This window comes from Notamacropus eugenii, chromosome 6 (genome assembly GCF_028372415.1).
Source record: "Notamacropus eugenii isolate mMacEug1 chromosome 6, mMacEug1.pri_v2, whole genome shotgun sequence".
Classification (NCBI taxonomy): domain Eukaryota; kingdom Metazoa; phylum Chordata; class Mammalia; order Diprotodontia; family Macropodidae; genus Notamacropus; species Notamacropus eugenii.
In genome coordinates this window covers 265,016,584-265,033,799 of record NC_092877.1, presented here as the reverse complement: position 1 = coordinate 265,033,799, position 17,216 = coordinate 265,016,584, and the positions used below count along the sequence as shown (strand labels likewise).

The 17,216-nt window shown below is 36.2% G+C and overlaps 1 protein-coding gene across 3 annotated transcripts in view; it reads left to right on the top strand.

Moving 5' to 3' along the window:
• The window catches only part of PIBF1 (progesterone immunomodulatory binding factor 1), a 331,775-nt gene that overhangs the window by 169,993 nt on the left and 144,566 nt on the right, over positions 1–17,216 (top strand). For all 3 annotated transcript variants that reach the window (XM_072622310.1, XM_072622312.1, XM_072622311.1), the window contains exon 12: positions 9,003–9,153. In XM_072622310.1, the coding sequence (XP_072478411.1) occupies positions 9,003–9,153 (151 nt within the window). The remainder of the gene's footprint in view (positions 1–9,002; positions 9,154–17,216) is intronic.

The following is a 17,216-nucleotide window of genomic DNA, read 5'->3' as shown; positions in this document are numbered from 1 at the left end:
GAGCTTTTGAACCTCCTTTTCCATGTGACTAATTCTACTTTTTTAAAGCATTCTTTTCTTCATTGGCTTTTTGGGCCTCTTTTGCCATTTAAGTTAGTTTATTTTTAAAGGTGTTATTTTCTTTAGCATTGTTTGGGGTCTCCTTTAGCAAGCTCTTGACTCGCTTTTCATGATTTTCTTGTATTGCTCTCATTTCTCTTCCCAATTTTTCCTCCACCTCTCTTACTTGATTTTCAAAATCCTTTTTGAGCTCTTCCATGGCCTGAGACCATTGCATATTTATTTTGGATGTTTGGGATTCAGAAACCTGGACTTTTATGTCTTCCCCTGATGGTAAGTATTGTTCTTCCTCATCCAAAAAGATGGCAGAAAATACCTGTTCACCAAGAACAAGTCTTATTTTTTTCCTGTTTTGGGGCATTTTCCCAACCAGTTACTTGACTTTTGGGTCCTTTGTCAAGAGGAGGGTATATTCTGGGGACCTATAAGTTCTCAGTTCCTCCAAAGTGACACAATCAAGGGAGAGGAGTTTACTCCTCTCCTGGCCTGTGCTCTGATCTGGGAGCTTCCATAGCTGTTCTGCCCAGCATCTGCAAGTCGAATTCTCTTTCCAGGCCCTCCACCAACTTCACCACACCAGCACTCTTCCTCACCCCAGGACTGCCACTCAGTGCTGAGATCCAGATCAGCAGCTCAATTCCCCCAGGGTCTTTAGGTCGAGGGGTCCAAAAATGGACACTGCTGCTGCTGTTGACGCCTGGGGCTGTGGTTAGGGGAGGACCCTGCTCTCTTCTCACCCAGGTGAGAAAGTATTCTCACTGACCTTTGAAGCTGTCTTTGGTGTTTATGGGTTGAGGGATCTGGGAACCATAGCTGCTACAGGGGATTCTGCCCCCAAGGCTTGCCATGGTCTTATTCCTGCCACATGGCCAAGGCTGGGTTGGGGTCTGTGGACTGCGCTCTGTGACCCCTTGCAACATACCTTTTCTGTCAGCCTTCCAGGCTGCCTTGGGTTGGAAATCTCTTTCACTCTGTTATTTTGTGGCTTCTGCTGCTCTAGAATTTGTTTAGAGTCATTTTTTACAGATATTTTATGAACTGTGGGGGTAGAACTAGAGTAGGTGTGTCTTTCCACTCCTCCATCTTGGCTCTGCCCCAACTGCCTGAATTCTTAACAAAATTCTACCATGAAGAATTCCATAGGAGTTCAGATTGTTTTGTTGCAGTAGAATTTTGTTTTACTGGATGAATATTGTTAGAAGTCACATTCCCTGTAGAAATCACATTCCCTATAAGAAATGATAAGCAGGATAGTTTCAGAAATACTTAAAAAGACATATGAATTTATGCAGAATGAAGTGAGTAGAATGAGAATATACAGATTAATAACAATATTGTGAGTATGATAAACAATATTGTGAGTATGAAAGACTTAGCTGCTCTGATCATGAGAATTTCAAAGGTTTCATGATGAAAAATGCTATCCACCTTCAAGGACAACTGATAAAGGTGCAGACTGAAACATACTTTTTAACTTTATCTCTCTTGATTTTTACTTTGTTTTCTTTTGCAATATGGCTACTCTGGAGATATGTTTTGCATGATTTCCCATATATAACTGATACAACATTGTTTGACTTCTCAAGGGGAAGGGGAGGGGTGGGAGGAAGAGAACTTGAAACTCAACATCTTAAAGAAAAAGAATGTTAAGAGGTTTTTAAAAACATATAACTGGAAAATATTTAATGAAATAAAATATACGTTTAAAAAAGCATATTCCTGTTTTGAAAAAAACTGGGAGATAAAAATAAAAATTTCTGTTCTGTGATGAATTAACAAGTCAATATCAGTCTTTTGGAACAAGTAGGTGAGGTATTGTACACACCCTATACCAATATGTTTTCTAAGACCCCATCGTTCCTATGTGTATGTGTGTAGGGAGAAGAGTTTCACGGTTATAACTATCATCCAATTAGATGGTAAGGCTGAGTTCTTTTGAAAGAGTCTGGATTACATTAAAGGGACCTTCTTGTGTTCTAGGCCTCTATGTAATTAATATAATCTGTAAATAGAAGCATTAGAAGAACCTCAGCATCCATACAGAATATTTATTTTTGGACTGCATAGACATCCTATGCATGATGGTCACATGCATATTTAAAAATTATATATCTTTTCTGTTTTGTATATTCACTGTATCACTGAACAAAGTTATCTTTGTGATCATATCCTTCACAGAATCTTATATAATTTTTAATGTATGTGTAAAACATCTTATCTGTGGAAAGTTATATTTTGGTTATATTTTGTTCTACCAAATTCAGTGCTTAGAAAGAATAGCGAATGATTGATAAAATAGGATCTAAAATTCTCTGTACCAGTTAGCTGTATGATTCTGAAGATGTAGTCTGTAGTAGAAAGTCATTTGTGAAAGCCTACTTATCCTTCTCATGTTTTCATGAAGAATGGCCTTGATATTTACACAGACTATTATTAACCAGATTTTATAAAAAAGGAGAACTAAGTGATATTGGTCAATAGAGCCTAATGTTTTCTGTATCACTTATTTTGGTCAAAATACCATATGTATTTGTATTTTAAATATTTTTGCAATTTTCTCTTTTGAAATACTTTGAATATCAACTCCTGGTGGAGGATTCTAAGGAGATGGTGGAACAGGTCAGAAAATTCTCAACTCTTCAGAATTTCCTCAAAAATGAGACAGAATATCGCTTCAAAGTGAATGTAAAGTGTGAAAAAAAGGTTGGGGGTAAAGTAATATTCCTCCTAAGACAACTTGAGAGGACCTCAGAAAAGACTGGATCTCCAACGGCAGAGGTTTGGCACACTGAAGTCACCTCCAGGCTGACTCTGCTGAAACAACAAACAACAAGTCAAGTACCTGGATCTGGGAGGGGGAGGTATCAGCCTTAGGAGCTTTCACTTTGAGAAAGTGTGGGGGTTGGAAGCTCAGGAAGGAAAGACTGAGGTACTCTCCCCTATTGCAGGATGTCAGGCACAGCTATGCTGACTAGACATGGTCCTAAGCTGTGGCTGTGGGTGAGGAGTGAGCACATGCCCTAGTGAATGTGGTAGCAGAGGGGCTGGGACCCTGATGGCACTTACAGGAGAGTAGGAGTCCCTGATTTCAGTTCTAGGAGCATAAGTAAGAGCCAAAGTTTGCAGCCGGAGGAGGGACCACAGGGAATGAGAGCATTTGTGGGGAAGTGTGGTTTCGGGCTGAGGTTAGGTGTAGAGAGGAAAGCCCAAGGTTGGGATCTGGACAGATCTCAGAAAATAACAATAAGAAAGACCTGAGGCCTGGGGCATAAAAAAAGAATTCAGGCAATTAATTTGGAACTATGCCCAAAGGGCTACAAAAATGTGCATACCCTTTGACCCAGAAATATCGCTTCTGGAACTCTATCCCAAAGAGATCATAGAAATGGGAAAGAGTCCCACATGTACAAAAGTATTTATAGCAGCTGTCTTTGTGGTGGCCAAAAACTGGAAATCAAGGGGATGCCCATCAATTGGGGAATGGCTGAACAAGTTGTGGTATGTGAATGTAATGGAATACTGTTGTGCTGTAAGAAATGATGAACAGGAACACTTCAGAGAGGCCTGGAAAGACTTATATGAACTGATGCTGAGTGAAAGGAGCAGAACCAGGAGAACACTGTACACAGAAACAACCACAGTGTGTAAGGAATTTTTCTGGTAGACTTAGTACTTCATTGCAGTGCAAGGACTTAAAAAATTCTCAATGAACTCTTAAGGCAAAACACCTTCCACATCCAGAGAAAAACCTATGGAATTGGATCACAGATTGAAGCAGTCCATATTTTTTTTGTATGTTTTGTTTTGTTTTATGGTTTCCCTCATTCATTTTAATTCTTCTATGTAACATGACTAAGGTGAAAATGTATTTAATAAGAATGTATGTGTAGAACCTATATAAGACTGCACCCTGTCTTGAAGTGGGGAAGGAGGGGAAAAAGAGGAGTATGGAGGGGAAAAAAATCTAAGATATATGAAAGTGATTGTAAAAAACTGAAAACATGTAAAATAATTTTAAAAATATGGATCAATGATTTAAATATAAAAGTTGTTATCTTAAGGAAATTAGAGGAGCATGGACAATTTTACCTGTCACACTATGAATAAGGGGAAAGTTTATGATAAAATAAGAGAGGATTGTATGCTATCTCAGGGAGGGAGTGGGGAGGAGAGGGGAAAGAAGGAGAGGAAGGGGAAAAAGTCTAAGATATATGGAAGTGATTGTAGAACACTGAACACTGAAAACAAATAAAATAATTTAATAAAAAAATTTTTTTAAATAATTCAGGCAATTACCATTTTCTACCAATTATTTTAAAAAGTTTTTTTTAACTAATGCCAAATGCCCAGATACAGCATAAAGTGGACAAAAAGAGACAAAAAGCTGGGCACAAAATTAAATAGTAAAAGTTGTTGATCAGATTTATTTAGTTGTTTGTTTGTTGTTTACTTATTTATTTATTTTGAGAGCTGATCTCCCTGTCTCATTCAGACTGGAAATGGAGTGGTCATTTCCGGGCCTGAACTTTGCCATTTCCCAAAGACTCAACTTATTTTATGTTTACAGAATCTATTCAAGATATTGCGATCTTTATGTGAATCATATCTGTTTCTATAAACCTGTGAGTGAACTCTTGGTTGTTCATTCAAGTGCAAATTATAATATGAACTATAGACATTCTTTGTTTTTGTTCATTCATTCTAGTCATGTCCAACTCTTCATGACCCCATTTGAAGTTTTCTTGGTAAAGATACTGGAGTGGTTTGCCATTTCCTTCTGCAACTCATTTTACATATAAGGAAACTGAAGCAAACAGGGTTAAGTGACTTGTCCAGGGTCACACAGCTAGTAAGTGTCTTGCAGCCAGATTTTAATTCAGAAAGATGAGTCTTTCTTACTCCAAGCCTAGCACTTTATCTGTCCTGCCCCCCCTCCCTCCTCTCCCTCCACACATATACACTTTTAAGTTATGGTAACTGAGGCAGTCCGGGTCAGATAATGAAAAAGTAATTGCTACTTGATGGCAAGATTTAAAATTTAGAAAAAATTTAGCATTAATTTCCTCCCTCAAAGTCTGTGTTGCAGAAATCATAAAATAAAGTATTTTCACAAGAGAGGATACTTGGATCTTCAACTAAGCCCTTTTTGTATACAATATAGAGAATTCAATATAATTAAATCAGTAACCACTGTTACTTTGGAAACATCCATGGTGACCAATGTAGCTTCATTGTAAATTCATTATAAAGATTTCATTTTAATTGTATTCAAAATAGAATAATTTTACCTGATCTTTAGTTTGAAATAAGTCCAGTAATACCTTCTTTTGCTGAGAAACCAAGTCATCATTATCAGCAGATTTTTCTAGACAATTGAAGTTTGCTCCTTTAAGCACCAGCTATCTTTAGTTTTGGAAAGGCAGACCTTTTGGAATGAAAATCATTCTACAATTCATTATTTTCTTCCCTGTTTTTTGAAATGTAAGTATCCTGAGCAGGACTTCATTTTTTCATGGTTACTCAGTAGTTGTTATTGATAGCAAATATAAGTAGGACTATTTGAGTTCCCATTCTATCAATCTGATGACATACCTTTGGGACTAATAATTTGTTAGTTAACAAATTATTAATAATACTAATAAATATATTAATAAGAGGATTTGTTCTGTGAAGTTTGCATTCAGTCAGAGGGCTACACTTGAGGTCCTAGAGGGCCACATGTGGCCTCAAGAACGCAGGTTCCCCAACCCTGCCTAGAGTGTGGACATGCATTGGTTCCCTGTTAAGACGACAAAGGTAACTCTTGACTGTTTTATAATGACTGGGAGCCTGGTGGCTTTGCAGTGACTAAAATTCAGCGGGGGTGCCAGTCCTCTATGATGACCTATAAAAGATTATACTCAAACTTTTTGCTTTTTTCACCTTTTTCCTGTTCAGAAAACAGAGAATACTTATGTTCTATGCAGTCTCTGCACAGGAACTGATAATGAGTGCTTTGGAGAAAAAGCACATGAAGTTTTATGTGTTCACCCATAGCTTATTTGACACTAGAGAAGAGTTCCTGATGGTGAACCTTCTTGGTTCAAAAAGATTGCAACAACCAATTATGATACAGTTCCCGCAGAAGCACACGGAAGCAGTGGGAGTATACTTTCACATGTATCCCAAAAAGGATGTTTGTGGACAGTGTTTCTGAACCTCAACTTTTTGTATAGAGAAAAAGGGATTTTTGTTTCCTTACTTGTAAAGTATCAGAATATAGACTTCTAACTAGGAAAGAATGCTATGCAAGGTAGCATGATGCCAGAATGTAGCCACTTTGCCATAGAAAAAGGAGAATTTATTGGGCAGCACTGGACTTGTCTTAAGAGTAGCCCTAAGTTTGAGAGCTGAGGATTCAGGTCTTCAAGAGTAAGAACTGTCAAATATGGCCAAAGCCCACAACCCTTCCCAAGTGTAACTGGAACCAGATTTAAATGTAATAGGAAATTATTTAACCAAATAAATAAAAATGCGAGAAAACATAGATAATGTTAATTTGTGGTTTTCTGAGTGTGGGGGGGAAGCACGAACCCCCCCTTGCTTAAATTGACTGCTCAGAGGTGTCTCAGAATAAAAACAGCAAATCTCCTTTATTTGGTTCTCCCGAGAAAACGAGAAAATGGGCGGTCCCTTCACCAGTAAAGCTGGAGTCCAGAGGTGCCTTACAAAAGCAGAATGGCAATTTATATAGACCCTGAAGCAGAAGTCCCTCTCCCACCACTGACTAGTATTCTCATTGACTGAGAAGCAAGGTCTTACATTCTAGGCGGGAAATCTAACCAATCCCTTTTGAAACCCAGTTCAAATTTCCCACTCCCTGGACGTTACAAAGCCTGTGAAAATACACATCATTATATGCAAATTAGGCATTGATAATATATGCAAATGAAGCATTGAGGACTCATGCAAATTGGGCATTGAGAACTTATGCAAATCAGGTGGACCTGTGTGAGGACTGCAGACTGCATGCACATATGCAAATTAGGTATTGAGGAGTTAGTGTGTCATATCCAATCATTGATCCTAATGCACTACATAGCCTTATATGGAAATTACCTGACTGGAGGATTGGAAACTTGGGCCTAAGGTCTCTTCCACTCCAGGGAGAAGACTCCATATTCCTGGGAAGTCTTCATTAAATCTGTTCCCATTCATGAGTCAATATAATTTAGTTGTCTATTTAGATTTAAGTTTTATACTGCTGCTCTAGAGACTTTCCTGAGCTATCTGCCTCAGAAAATTGTTTACACCATCCTTGTAGCTGGAGGGCAGAGACAAGAAACCAGAGTAGGTGATATCCCATCCTTAACACATCATATGACGATGGAAGTCTGAAAGGAAGAGCGTTGCCCTTCCAGCTGCCCCAGCTTGTGTTTGCCTTCTGGGAGTAGGAATCCAAACCATAAGGGCCATTACGAATCTAGTAAAGGAATATATAGTTCTCACTGTGATGTCAGAATATTGCCCCTGTGTTAATCCCAAGTTTCAGTTCCTTTCAAAGGGAACTATTGTGAGTGATCTATGTGTTTTCTATATCAAGCTTTTGTGAGTGCTTTGAGTGCCATATACTTTTTTCTTGTTTCCTGTTGTTTTCATGTGAGTTCATTCTGTGCTTTGTATACATTTTCTGTTTGCTTTGAATTCCTTTTTTTATACCTTTACAATTTTTGTGGTTGTGAAATAAAGTCTGTTCTCAATACCCATTGTGTATTCATTACCTTGAGTACTTGTATAAGAGCCAGGCAGCTAAGTGGTACAGTGACCTGGAGTCAGGAAGACATGAACTCAATCCAGTGTGGGATACTTCCTAACTTGTGATCCTGGGCAAGTCCACTTAATCTCTCTGTTCCAGTGTTATCCTCTATAAAGCAGGAATAATAGCACCTACCTCCAGAATTGTGAGGATAAAATGAGATATTTTTGGTAAAGCATTTTGCAGACCTTAAAGTGCCATCTAAATCTTAGTTCTTATCCACCTTTGAGGAAATCTAGATACAGAAATATTTGGTGATTTTCCACAAGTAAGCTCTGGATTGGGGCACAATTAAGCACAAGAGGAAATGTATCTTTTGGGTTCAGTAACAGAAAATAGATCCAGTCTGTGTGAGTCCAGATTTTTGAGCATCCCTGGACCTTGGGATACTTAAATATTAAACTACTCTAAAAGTACAGTGATACTTGGGGGCTTTCTATTAAAGTGTTAAGAACAATTGTTTCCTATCAAGTTATACCAAGATTTCAATCCTTGATTTTTTACTTTTAGCTCCAACACTGCCTTTTAGTTTTTTATGTCTTTTCCTTGCCTTTTAGACTAGCAGCAGTCACTTCTTTGGGTTATCAATGTTCCTGCTTCTAGCAGCCCTTTTAACTTGCTGTTTCTAACTGTTGTGAGCCAGGAATATAGTGATCATTCTTATGAAAATTGTGTATAAAGCATAAATAAGGTCCAAGTAGGGTTTAAGGGATCCTTCAGTAGGTAAAATTACATGAATTTTAATGTATGGACATTTTGAAACTTGTTTTGGCTATTCAAAAGTCTTTTTTAAGGTTTACATTTTAATTTTGGTTCTTAACTGTTTTCTGCATAGTTCTAGTGCTTTTAGAATTTAAATTAAAAAATACTATTCCTAACCACCAAATTATTTTCAAATATTAAATTCACTTTTATGTAGCTTTGTAAAGAGGTACTTCATAATCATGGTATTTGAATTATTCACCTTAAAATGTGAAAAACATAAAACATTCTTCGTATTTCATCTGATACTAAATTATAACAATTGGACTTATTACACTTAAATTCAAAAAATGGGGGGAAACCTATTTTGTACCTTTTTTTCCATTATCTTAATATCAACCAATTGTTTTATTATATCTTTGTTTTATTTTTACTTAACCACTAGGTTTTAACTAAAGAATTTTATGGTCTTCAAGCCTCTTCTGAGAAACGCATTTCTGAACTTCAGGCACAAAATACTGATCATCAGGCAAGACTAGAGAATTATGAAAAACTAGAAAAAGAACTTGATGAAATAATAATACAGACTGCAGAAAGTAAGTATTCCCTGGCAATTAAGATGAGAGAGTAGCATTTCCAAAAGCAATTAGATATAGTTCAATAAAAAGTCATTGACCTGTATTTCTAAAGGATCTGTAGTTTTCAATTAATTTATTTGTTTTTTTTTTAATTTGAAGAATCAAAAAATCTTGCTCTTTGTAGAAGTTATATCTTTTATATATAACAAAATATTATGAGTTGCTGAGGGGTTTTTTCCTTAAAATTTTTACATAAATTGCAACCACAACCAAGGCTAAGACTCGGCATTGCAGGTAGCTACCTTGGGTACAACATAAGACACTTTTTAATATTCCTTTTATAAATGCATATATTTCTTAAATCCAGAAAATGCTTTAATATCCTAAAACTTCTCTTTAGCACATAGGTAGATTCCTTTTTTTAAGAATTCTCATATTTGATTAGTGAACATTTCAGTTAATTGTTTCATCATATTATAAATTTCACTCATATATACACTATCTTTTCAGACTCATAATGACTCATATGATTCATTTTCAGAGTCTCAATTATTTTAATCTGTCCTCATACCATAGTCCCCTACATAACTTTAATGATTTTGATAAGTGTTTAAGGGACTAGTGATCCTTTACATTATTATGTTTTGCATCAGCTTACTTCTGGGCATGGAAATAAGACTTTCAGAATCCTTCAGTCATTCTTCACAATGACAGGTTATACACTTTGAACAAAAGTCCAGTTTCAATCTTGAGTTACTTCAGAAGTCTAGGAAATGCTATCTAGTTAGTCAGTTCAGCCTATAGGTCATCCTATAGGATATTTATTTATTTATTTATTTAACTGCTCTTCTTTCTGATACATCTGACCTCTTTGTTTCTAAAGACTATTGGAGGGTAGAACTACTTGTCTGATACCCTTCTATTAAATACTGATGTGTTTATATAGAAAAATTTGCATATTTTGGCTTTGCTTTTCTAGTGTTTTCTATACTTGTCAGTTGTCTGTTAAAGAAGATAAAGTATATGCCACTGAATTTCCCTTGAGTGCAACTTGTATCAGGATAAATCTTATTCTCTTCCATATTCAATGCTGTTCCTGCTTTTTAATGCCAGCAATCAGGTTTCTTTTTGGTTCCGATAGATTCCATTTCTTGTAAAGAAGTTTCATCTCTTTGAATCAGTTTCTGATTCAATTCAATAAATGTTTCTGAAGCCCCTGCTTTGTGTAAAGCACAGTAATAAGTACTGTGGAAAACAAAGATTAAAACAAAAAATAGTGCCTTCCCTCTTGAACCTCAAACTATTGGTTATCATTTCATCTACATATATTTAGAATTTACTTCTCAGCTTATCTCTGAATAGAGAGAGATTTCCACATTTAGTTCCTAACATATATATGTATATATATATGTGTGTGTGTATATATATATATATATATATATATATATATATATATATATATACATAGAGAGAGAGAGAGAGAGAGAGAGAGAGAGAGAGAGAGAGAGAGAGAGAGAGGGAATAGCATATACTTACTTAAGTGTTAGGAAGGATATTTGAACAAACATGACTAATTTACTGTAGTAATAATCCTAATGTTATATCTCAAGGATAACATAATAAACATTAGGACCTCAGTCATTCTGGATATACAGTGCCTGTGGTGGCAACATGGAGTACTTTTGGAACAATTTACCCTACTTATATTACAATATTTTTCTTAAAGAAAGGTAACATTTTGGTTGATGACATTTATTATTTGCAGAAACAATATTTAATTTGTCTTTAGTACTATTCATTGTTAATTTTAACTGCAAGTTTAAAGATATCAAGGAAAATAATGAATAAAGGAAGAAGGAAGAGGACTTGACTTTACCAGATCTCAGATTATATAATTTTATTTTATCATCATTATCTGGTGCCAAACAGAAAATAGAAAGTTAAATCTATGAAATTATAAAAGACCTAAAAGCAAATACATATAGCAGTCTAGTGGTTAATAAATTCAAGAATGCATATGACTAGGAAAGGCATTGTATTTGACAAGAACTGCTAGGAAAACCAAAAAACACTTCGATAAAAAATTTAGACTAATAGCTATACCATTATCAAAATAAATTTCAGATGAATAAATGGTCTTAATATAAAACTCATACCGTAAAAAAATTGTATCAGCAAAGAAGTCACAACTAGACATAGATTATAAAATAGGCTATTTTGTTAACATAAAAAGATATTTCATCAACAAAATCAATATTGCTAAAGCTAGTAAAAAAGCTACAGATTAGGGAAAGTTTTAGTGTAACATCTAAAATATAGAAATTAAATGTTTAGTAAAATTAAGAACCATTCAGTAGAAAGTGAAGTAATTAGTTTCTAAAAGAAGGAACAATAAACTATCAACAATCATCAGAAAAATTGTTTAAATCCACTCATAATCAGAAAAGAGCAAGTTAAAACAAGTCTGAGGTACCAGCTTACACATATTGAATTCACAGATATGATCGGTAATGGGAAAAATCATTCTTAAAGGGGCTATGGGAAGTTAGTCTATGCTGAAAAATTACATGCATAAAGTTACTAAATTGTTTATACTCTTTGACCTAGAGGTCCTATTACTGAATTTATACCCTAAGAATATTAATGATAGCAAAAAAAGAACCCATATGTAAAAAATAAAAAGTCATGGCACCATAATATGTAATAATAAAAAGCTGAAAATAAAATAGTGCCCAGTGGTGGGGAGATGGCTGAACAAACTGTGGTATATGAATTTTATGGTCAGATGAATATGAAGAATTTAGAGAAGCAACAGAGGACTTCTCTGAAGTGATGCAGAATGGATAAGCAGAGCCTTTGCAGATGTCATCAATGTAGGCACCCCCTATGGAGAAGGGGCCAGCTGTCCCCACCAACTGCCACACATAAGGCACACTAAGGGAGAGAAAGGAGGTTGGGAATACCAGGAAAAGTCAAACCATCTCCCCTCATGTCCTGTAGGACACAACTCAGAACCTAAAACCCAAGAGCCTTGGAAATAGCAATACTTTGTGCCCATTGCCCTCAGCTATCATCCTGGCAAACAGCCCCTGTGGAGATAGCCTCACTCCACTCTTGCTTCATGCACCTATTACCCTCCAGATGTCTTGTTATAGCCATAGCTACTGAAGATGCAGAAAAAGAAGTTCTTGTCACCAAAGTCCCCCCCAACTGTCAAATGGTTCATTGTCAGAAACTGATGGAGTTTTATCAGTGGAAGTGACATTAAAAAAGAGATATTAACATTTGCTTTGCCACTTCACCCCAAGTATCATAGAACTTTTCCATCTGACTTGTAGCAAAAACTTTCCATATGTGATATTTCTCCCATTAGAATGAATATGAGCTCCTACTTTTCATTTCTATCCCCAGCACTTGGTGTAGTGCTTTGCTTCATTCCAGTATGATGCACAATGAGAACAACAATGTAAAGACAACAAAAAAAAAGACAGTAAAACTCAGTTTGAATATATCTATAACCAATAGAATTGATCACAAAATCAGTCCTTATGAAACACTGAATATTGGATTTTCTGGCATTAAATACACTTTATCTATAAAGTCCTATTAAAAAACTGACTTTCTCTAGAGTACCATATGTTGTCTTGTTGCTCAGTCATTAACCATGCACAGCTCTTTCTTGACCTTATATGGGGTTTTCTTGGCAAAGATACTGGAATGTTTTGCTATTTCTTTCTCCAGTGGATTAAGGCAAACCAGAGTTATATGACTTGACTAGGGTCACACAGCTAGTAAAGTTTGAGGCCAGATTTGGACTCAAGGCTTCCTAACTCCAATCTCAACACTCTCTACTGAGTTACCTAGCTGCCCTATATCGTTCCAGTCGTTTACTCTTAAGTTTTCTTAGCCTCTATGTGTTTTTAAAATAAAAAATGTTCTCCATTCCCAGTGAAAGCCAATAGCCACTCAAGATAGATTTTTAACAGCCAGCTTCCTAGATTCTACCTTGACTTGTCTCCAGCAACACATCCTCCCTATGTTTTATCAAAGTATCCCTATAAGTAAACTTATTGCAATATTCACATATTACAATTGCTTATTCTGACATTTGAGATATATGGTTTGTTTTTTTCTTTTTTGTTGTGGGTCTTCCAAAAATTCATTTGCTTACTATGCCAAGGGTGAAGACTTACCATGATAAATCTTTTGTATTACTGTGAGGCCTTTTGATAATAAAAGCACTTTTAAAATGTAAAGTGAATGTGAAAGCTATGATCTAGCTCCTCTTTCCATCAACCCTGTGACTGATTTGATCTCACAAAATTCATTCTCTGGGACCTACCCAAAAAGGTTCTTTATCTCTTTAACTCATCATGTTCCCACCAAGGGTTTCCTCTTTAAAAAAAAAAAAGAACTCCCAGTATAATTCCAGGTACATGGAAAAGAGCAAATGTCTTGAGTCCGCCATGTATTTCTGCATAAGCTCTATCACTGCCTCAGCTGTTGTCATCTCTTAAGCTAGGAAAACCTACCCATATCTCTGACTTTAGACATTCATAAACAGAAATAGAAAGGTGCAGGGCAGCAAGGAATTCAGGGTCTTCTTTCTCTGGCTACCTGGGCAACCACATTCAGCCTGTCAGATGTTTCTGCTGTAAGTTGCCATTAGTTTCTCCTCTGAGAGATGAGAGGAGCAGAAAATTCCTTCCTACTACCACTATATCAAGATACTGGAAGAAAGGAGAGAGGTCTGTTATCTCTACATCTTCACAGGGATGGATCATCCAGCAATGTTCATGGACAAAAATCCATCTCGAAGGTATCCCTAATTACTGAATACCAATCACATATTGTTTTGATCCCTTAACAAATTACTATTGGATATATCTATGTTTAATAGGAGGGAGAGGCCAGGAGTTCCCCTAATCAGCCTTCCCCGCTTACAGATGATTTAATTTATTTGAAGAGCCTAACTTTAATAAGTTGCCTTGCCACATAAGTTGACAATGCTCCATTTCATATAACTTTTAGTGATACACATTTCTAAGGCTTACCCAGCTGTTCGAATTTATTATGAAGTTATTAAATGCCAGCAAGAGAATACTGAGTCAACAGCTTAAGCTGGATAAATTCCTTTCTGTTAGTAATTGAGAAACTATAGAAAAGGAGTTTGATACACACTGTCAGTCTTTCTATTAGATATTTTTACTTAACTTTTTTAGGTAATGGACCTTGTGAATCATTTGGATATTTGCTGCGAAGTGTTTATAATGTAAAAACAGTTTCAAATAGTAAATAATCTAGAAGTCAGTGTCATAATTCTGACACATCACATGCTTAGGTCTGATCTGTCCTCTAAATATCTTATTATTAAGAGGCTTTTATTTAAGCTCTTCAGGGATCTGTAAGCATTCTTGTAAGGGAACTGTAAAACCAACCTAATTGCCAAGACCCTTGGGATTTTCATTTTTTGCATTAGCCTTCTGCTCACTTTTTTAGCCCCTGGAGTGCTGTGGCTTTGACTAGAATCAGCACTATATAGAGATGGCATAGATGAACCCATCCAGCAATTGGGGTTCTACCCAATATTGGTTCTCGTTGCTTCTGGCCAATAGTGACATGCCACTTCCCAGTGCTCTTCCAATCCAGACAAGATAGAGTTCCATTGCAGATTTAGAGCTAGAAGAAACCTCAGACACCATTTAGTCAAATCCCCCAGATTAAGAGATGAGAGGAAACTGAGGCCCAGGAAAATTAACGTACTCACCCAGGGTAACATAAGTAATCAGCATCAGAGATGGGATTTGAAAACCCTGGTCCTCTTACTCCAGAGTCAGAGCTCTTTCAACTCTGCCAATTTCTGATTTCCTTTTTCTAAAAATAGCCAGTCTTGTTCCAGTTTGTAAATACTTTGATACTTCCTGATGTATCTGTGACCTTATTGGTGTGACTCTTCTCTCCAGTTTTGCAGACTGCAGCTGAATCATATCTTTTCATCCTGTAAGATTTTGGCCCATAACCTCTTGTTAACCCTCCACAAGGGTTTCACCCAATAAATAAGCTGCAAGTCTTCCTTTAAAATTTGACATGGCATGGGTAACAATTGGTCATCATTCACTTTTGTTATATAACAGGTCCACCATCTTTTCTGACCTTTGGATTCAAGGGCCAGCTCTTTACTGATGATTCTTAAATCTACTTTTCCAATCTTAACCTCTCTCTTGACCTTCACGCCTATATTTCCAACTGTCTACTAGATATCTCAAATTGAACATACCACAAACATCTTAAACTCAACATGTCCAAAACCAAACTCAGTATCCTTTTCCCCAAAATCTCTTTGTCTTCTGAACTTATTATTTTCAAAGATACCATGATCCTCCCAGTCACCCAGACCCCCAACCTAGGTTATCGTCTTCAATTCCTTAGTCTTCTCACCACCTTACCCTCCAACCCCCAAGTCTGGTCGATTTTACTTTGTAACATATCTTGTAAACTTCCTCATTCTCTCCTCTGATATTATAACTTCCCTGAGGCTCTCATCACCTTACCTCTAGAGTGCTGAAATAGCCTTTTAAATTTTAATTAATTTTAATTAATCTCCTTCCCTCAAGTCAACATGGTTCAGTTGTAGCTCCACTTACCTATCAAGGTGATCTTCCTAAATTGCAGGTGTGAAAATGTCTGTCTGTCTATGTCTCTCTGTCTGTCTGTCTGTCTCTCTCATTGACATTCAGAGCCCTCAATGAGGGTTTGGTTTCCTAGATACATAAACACTTAACAAATATATGTGATCAGTAGCCATTCCCTCGTAGATAACAAGTGGTTCAAAGGTATAAACTAAGAATTCTCAAACGAAGTCAAATATTAACAACTACATTAAAATGTATCAAATAACTAACAAGATAAATGCAAATCAAAATGATCTTGACATTCACTTCATACCCTACAAACTGGCAAAGATGACAAAAATAGGCAGTAATCATTACTGGAGGTTCTATGGAAAGATAGGCACACTAATACATTGTTGTTGAATCTCAAAATTAGTACCACCATTTTGGAAAGCAATTTAGAACTAGGCAAATAAAGCAAAACCCTATCCATTATTGGGCATGTAACCCAAAGAAGCTATTGATAAGAACGTCTCAAATTGTGGTGCGTGAACATAATGGAATATTACTGTGCTGTTAAAAAAAATTTGTGATGAATACAGAGAAGCATGGAAAGTTCTATATGAGCTGAAGAAAGTGAATTAAGCAGAGCCAGGAAAACCATATAATAACTACAACAATGTAATTGGACAGAGTAATCACACGCATTAAAAAAAACTCTAGTGAATGTGAGAAAGTTATAAAGAGCAAACCAAGAGGAGATCCCAAAGGACGCTCCCCAGCCTCCTCAGCAGAGGTAGGTGCTCCACAAGTTACTTGTTGCTAATGTTTTCTTGATGATTTGGGGGGGAGTAATAATGTCTGTGATTTTTTTCCAAGTATTTAGTGTCTTCCCCCTCTTTCAGAAGTTTTAAAAATTAATCCCTCAATGTGCCAGCATTGACATCTACAGTACATACTTCTGCTAAGTATCCTTGGCCTAGTCTAGCTTTTCTTCCCATAATTGTTTTCTTTAGTGTCATTTCTTTTTTTCCTGTAGCACATTGCAGACCATGATAGAGTCTCATTGTGATGGATCTTCTGGCCTTGCTGGAGAAAAATAGTTTAATCTAGAAGTCTTGTGAGATCATTTTCGTTTTTCATCTATTTTTTGTCCTTCCTATTTTTCCCTTAAATATTTCAGGATGATCTAGCTCAACTGAGTCAATAAGCTTTCTCTAAGGCACAGAAGTCAAATGTGTATTGGATCAGGTGTTTGCTAGACTTTTTTAGTGGCCTTATTGTTATAACTGATATACATTTGTTAGTTTTCTTTAGTAAATTTAGATCTTTCATGTCAATCTGGATTTTTTTTAAGATTTCCCATTTTTTAGTATTCATAACTGATTTAAATACGTCACATTGGTACTGTTTCATTGCATCCTCTAACTTTTTTGTTTTTGTTCTAATCTAGTATTGATTTTACTTTTG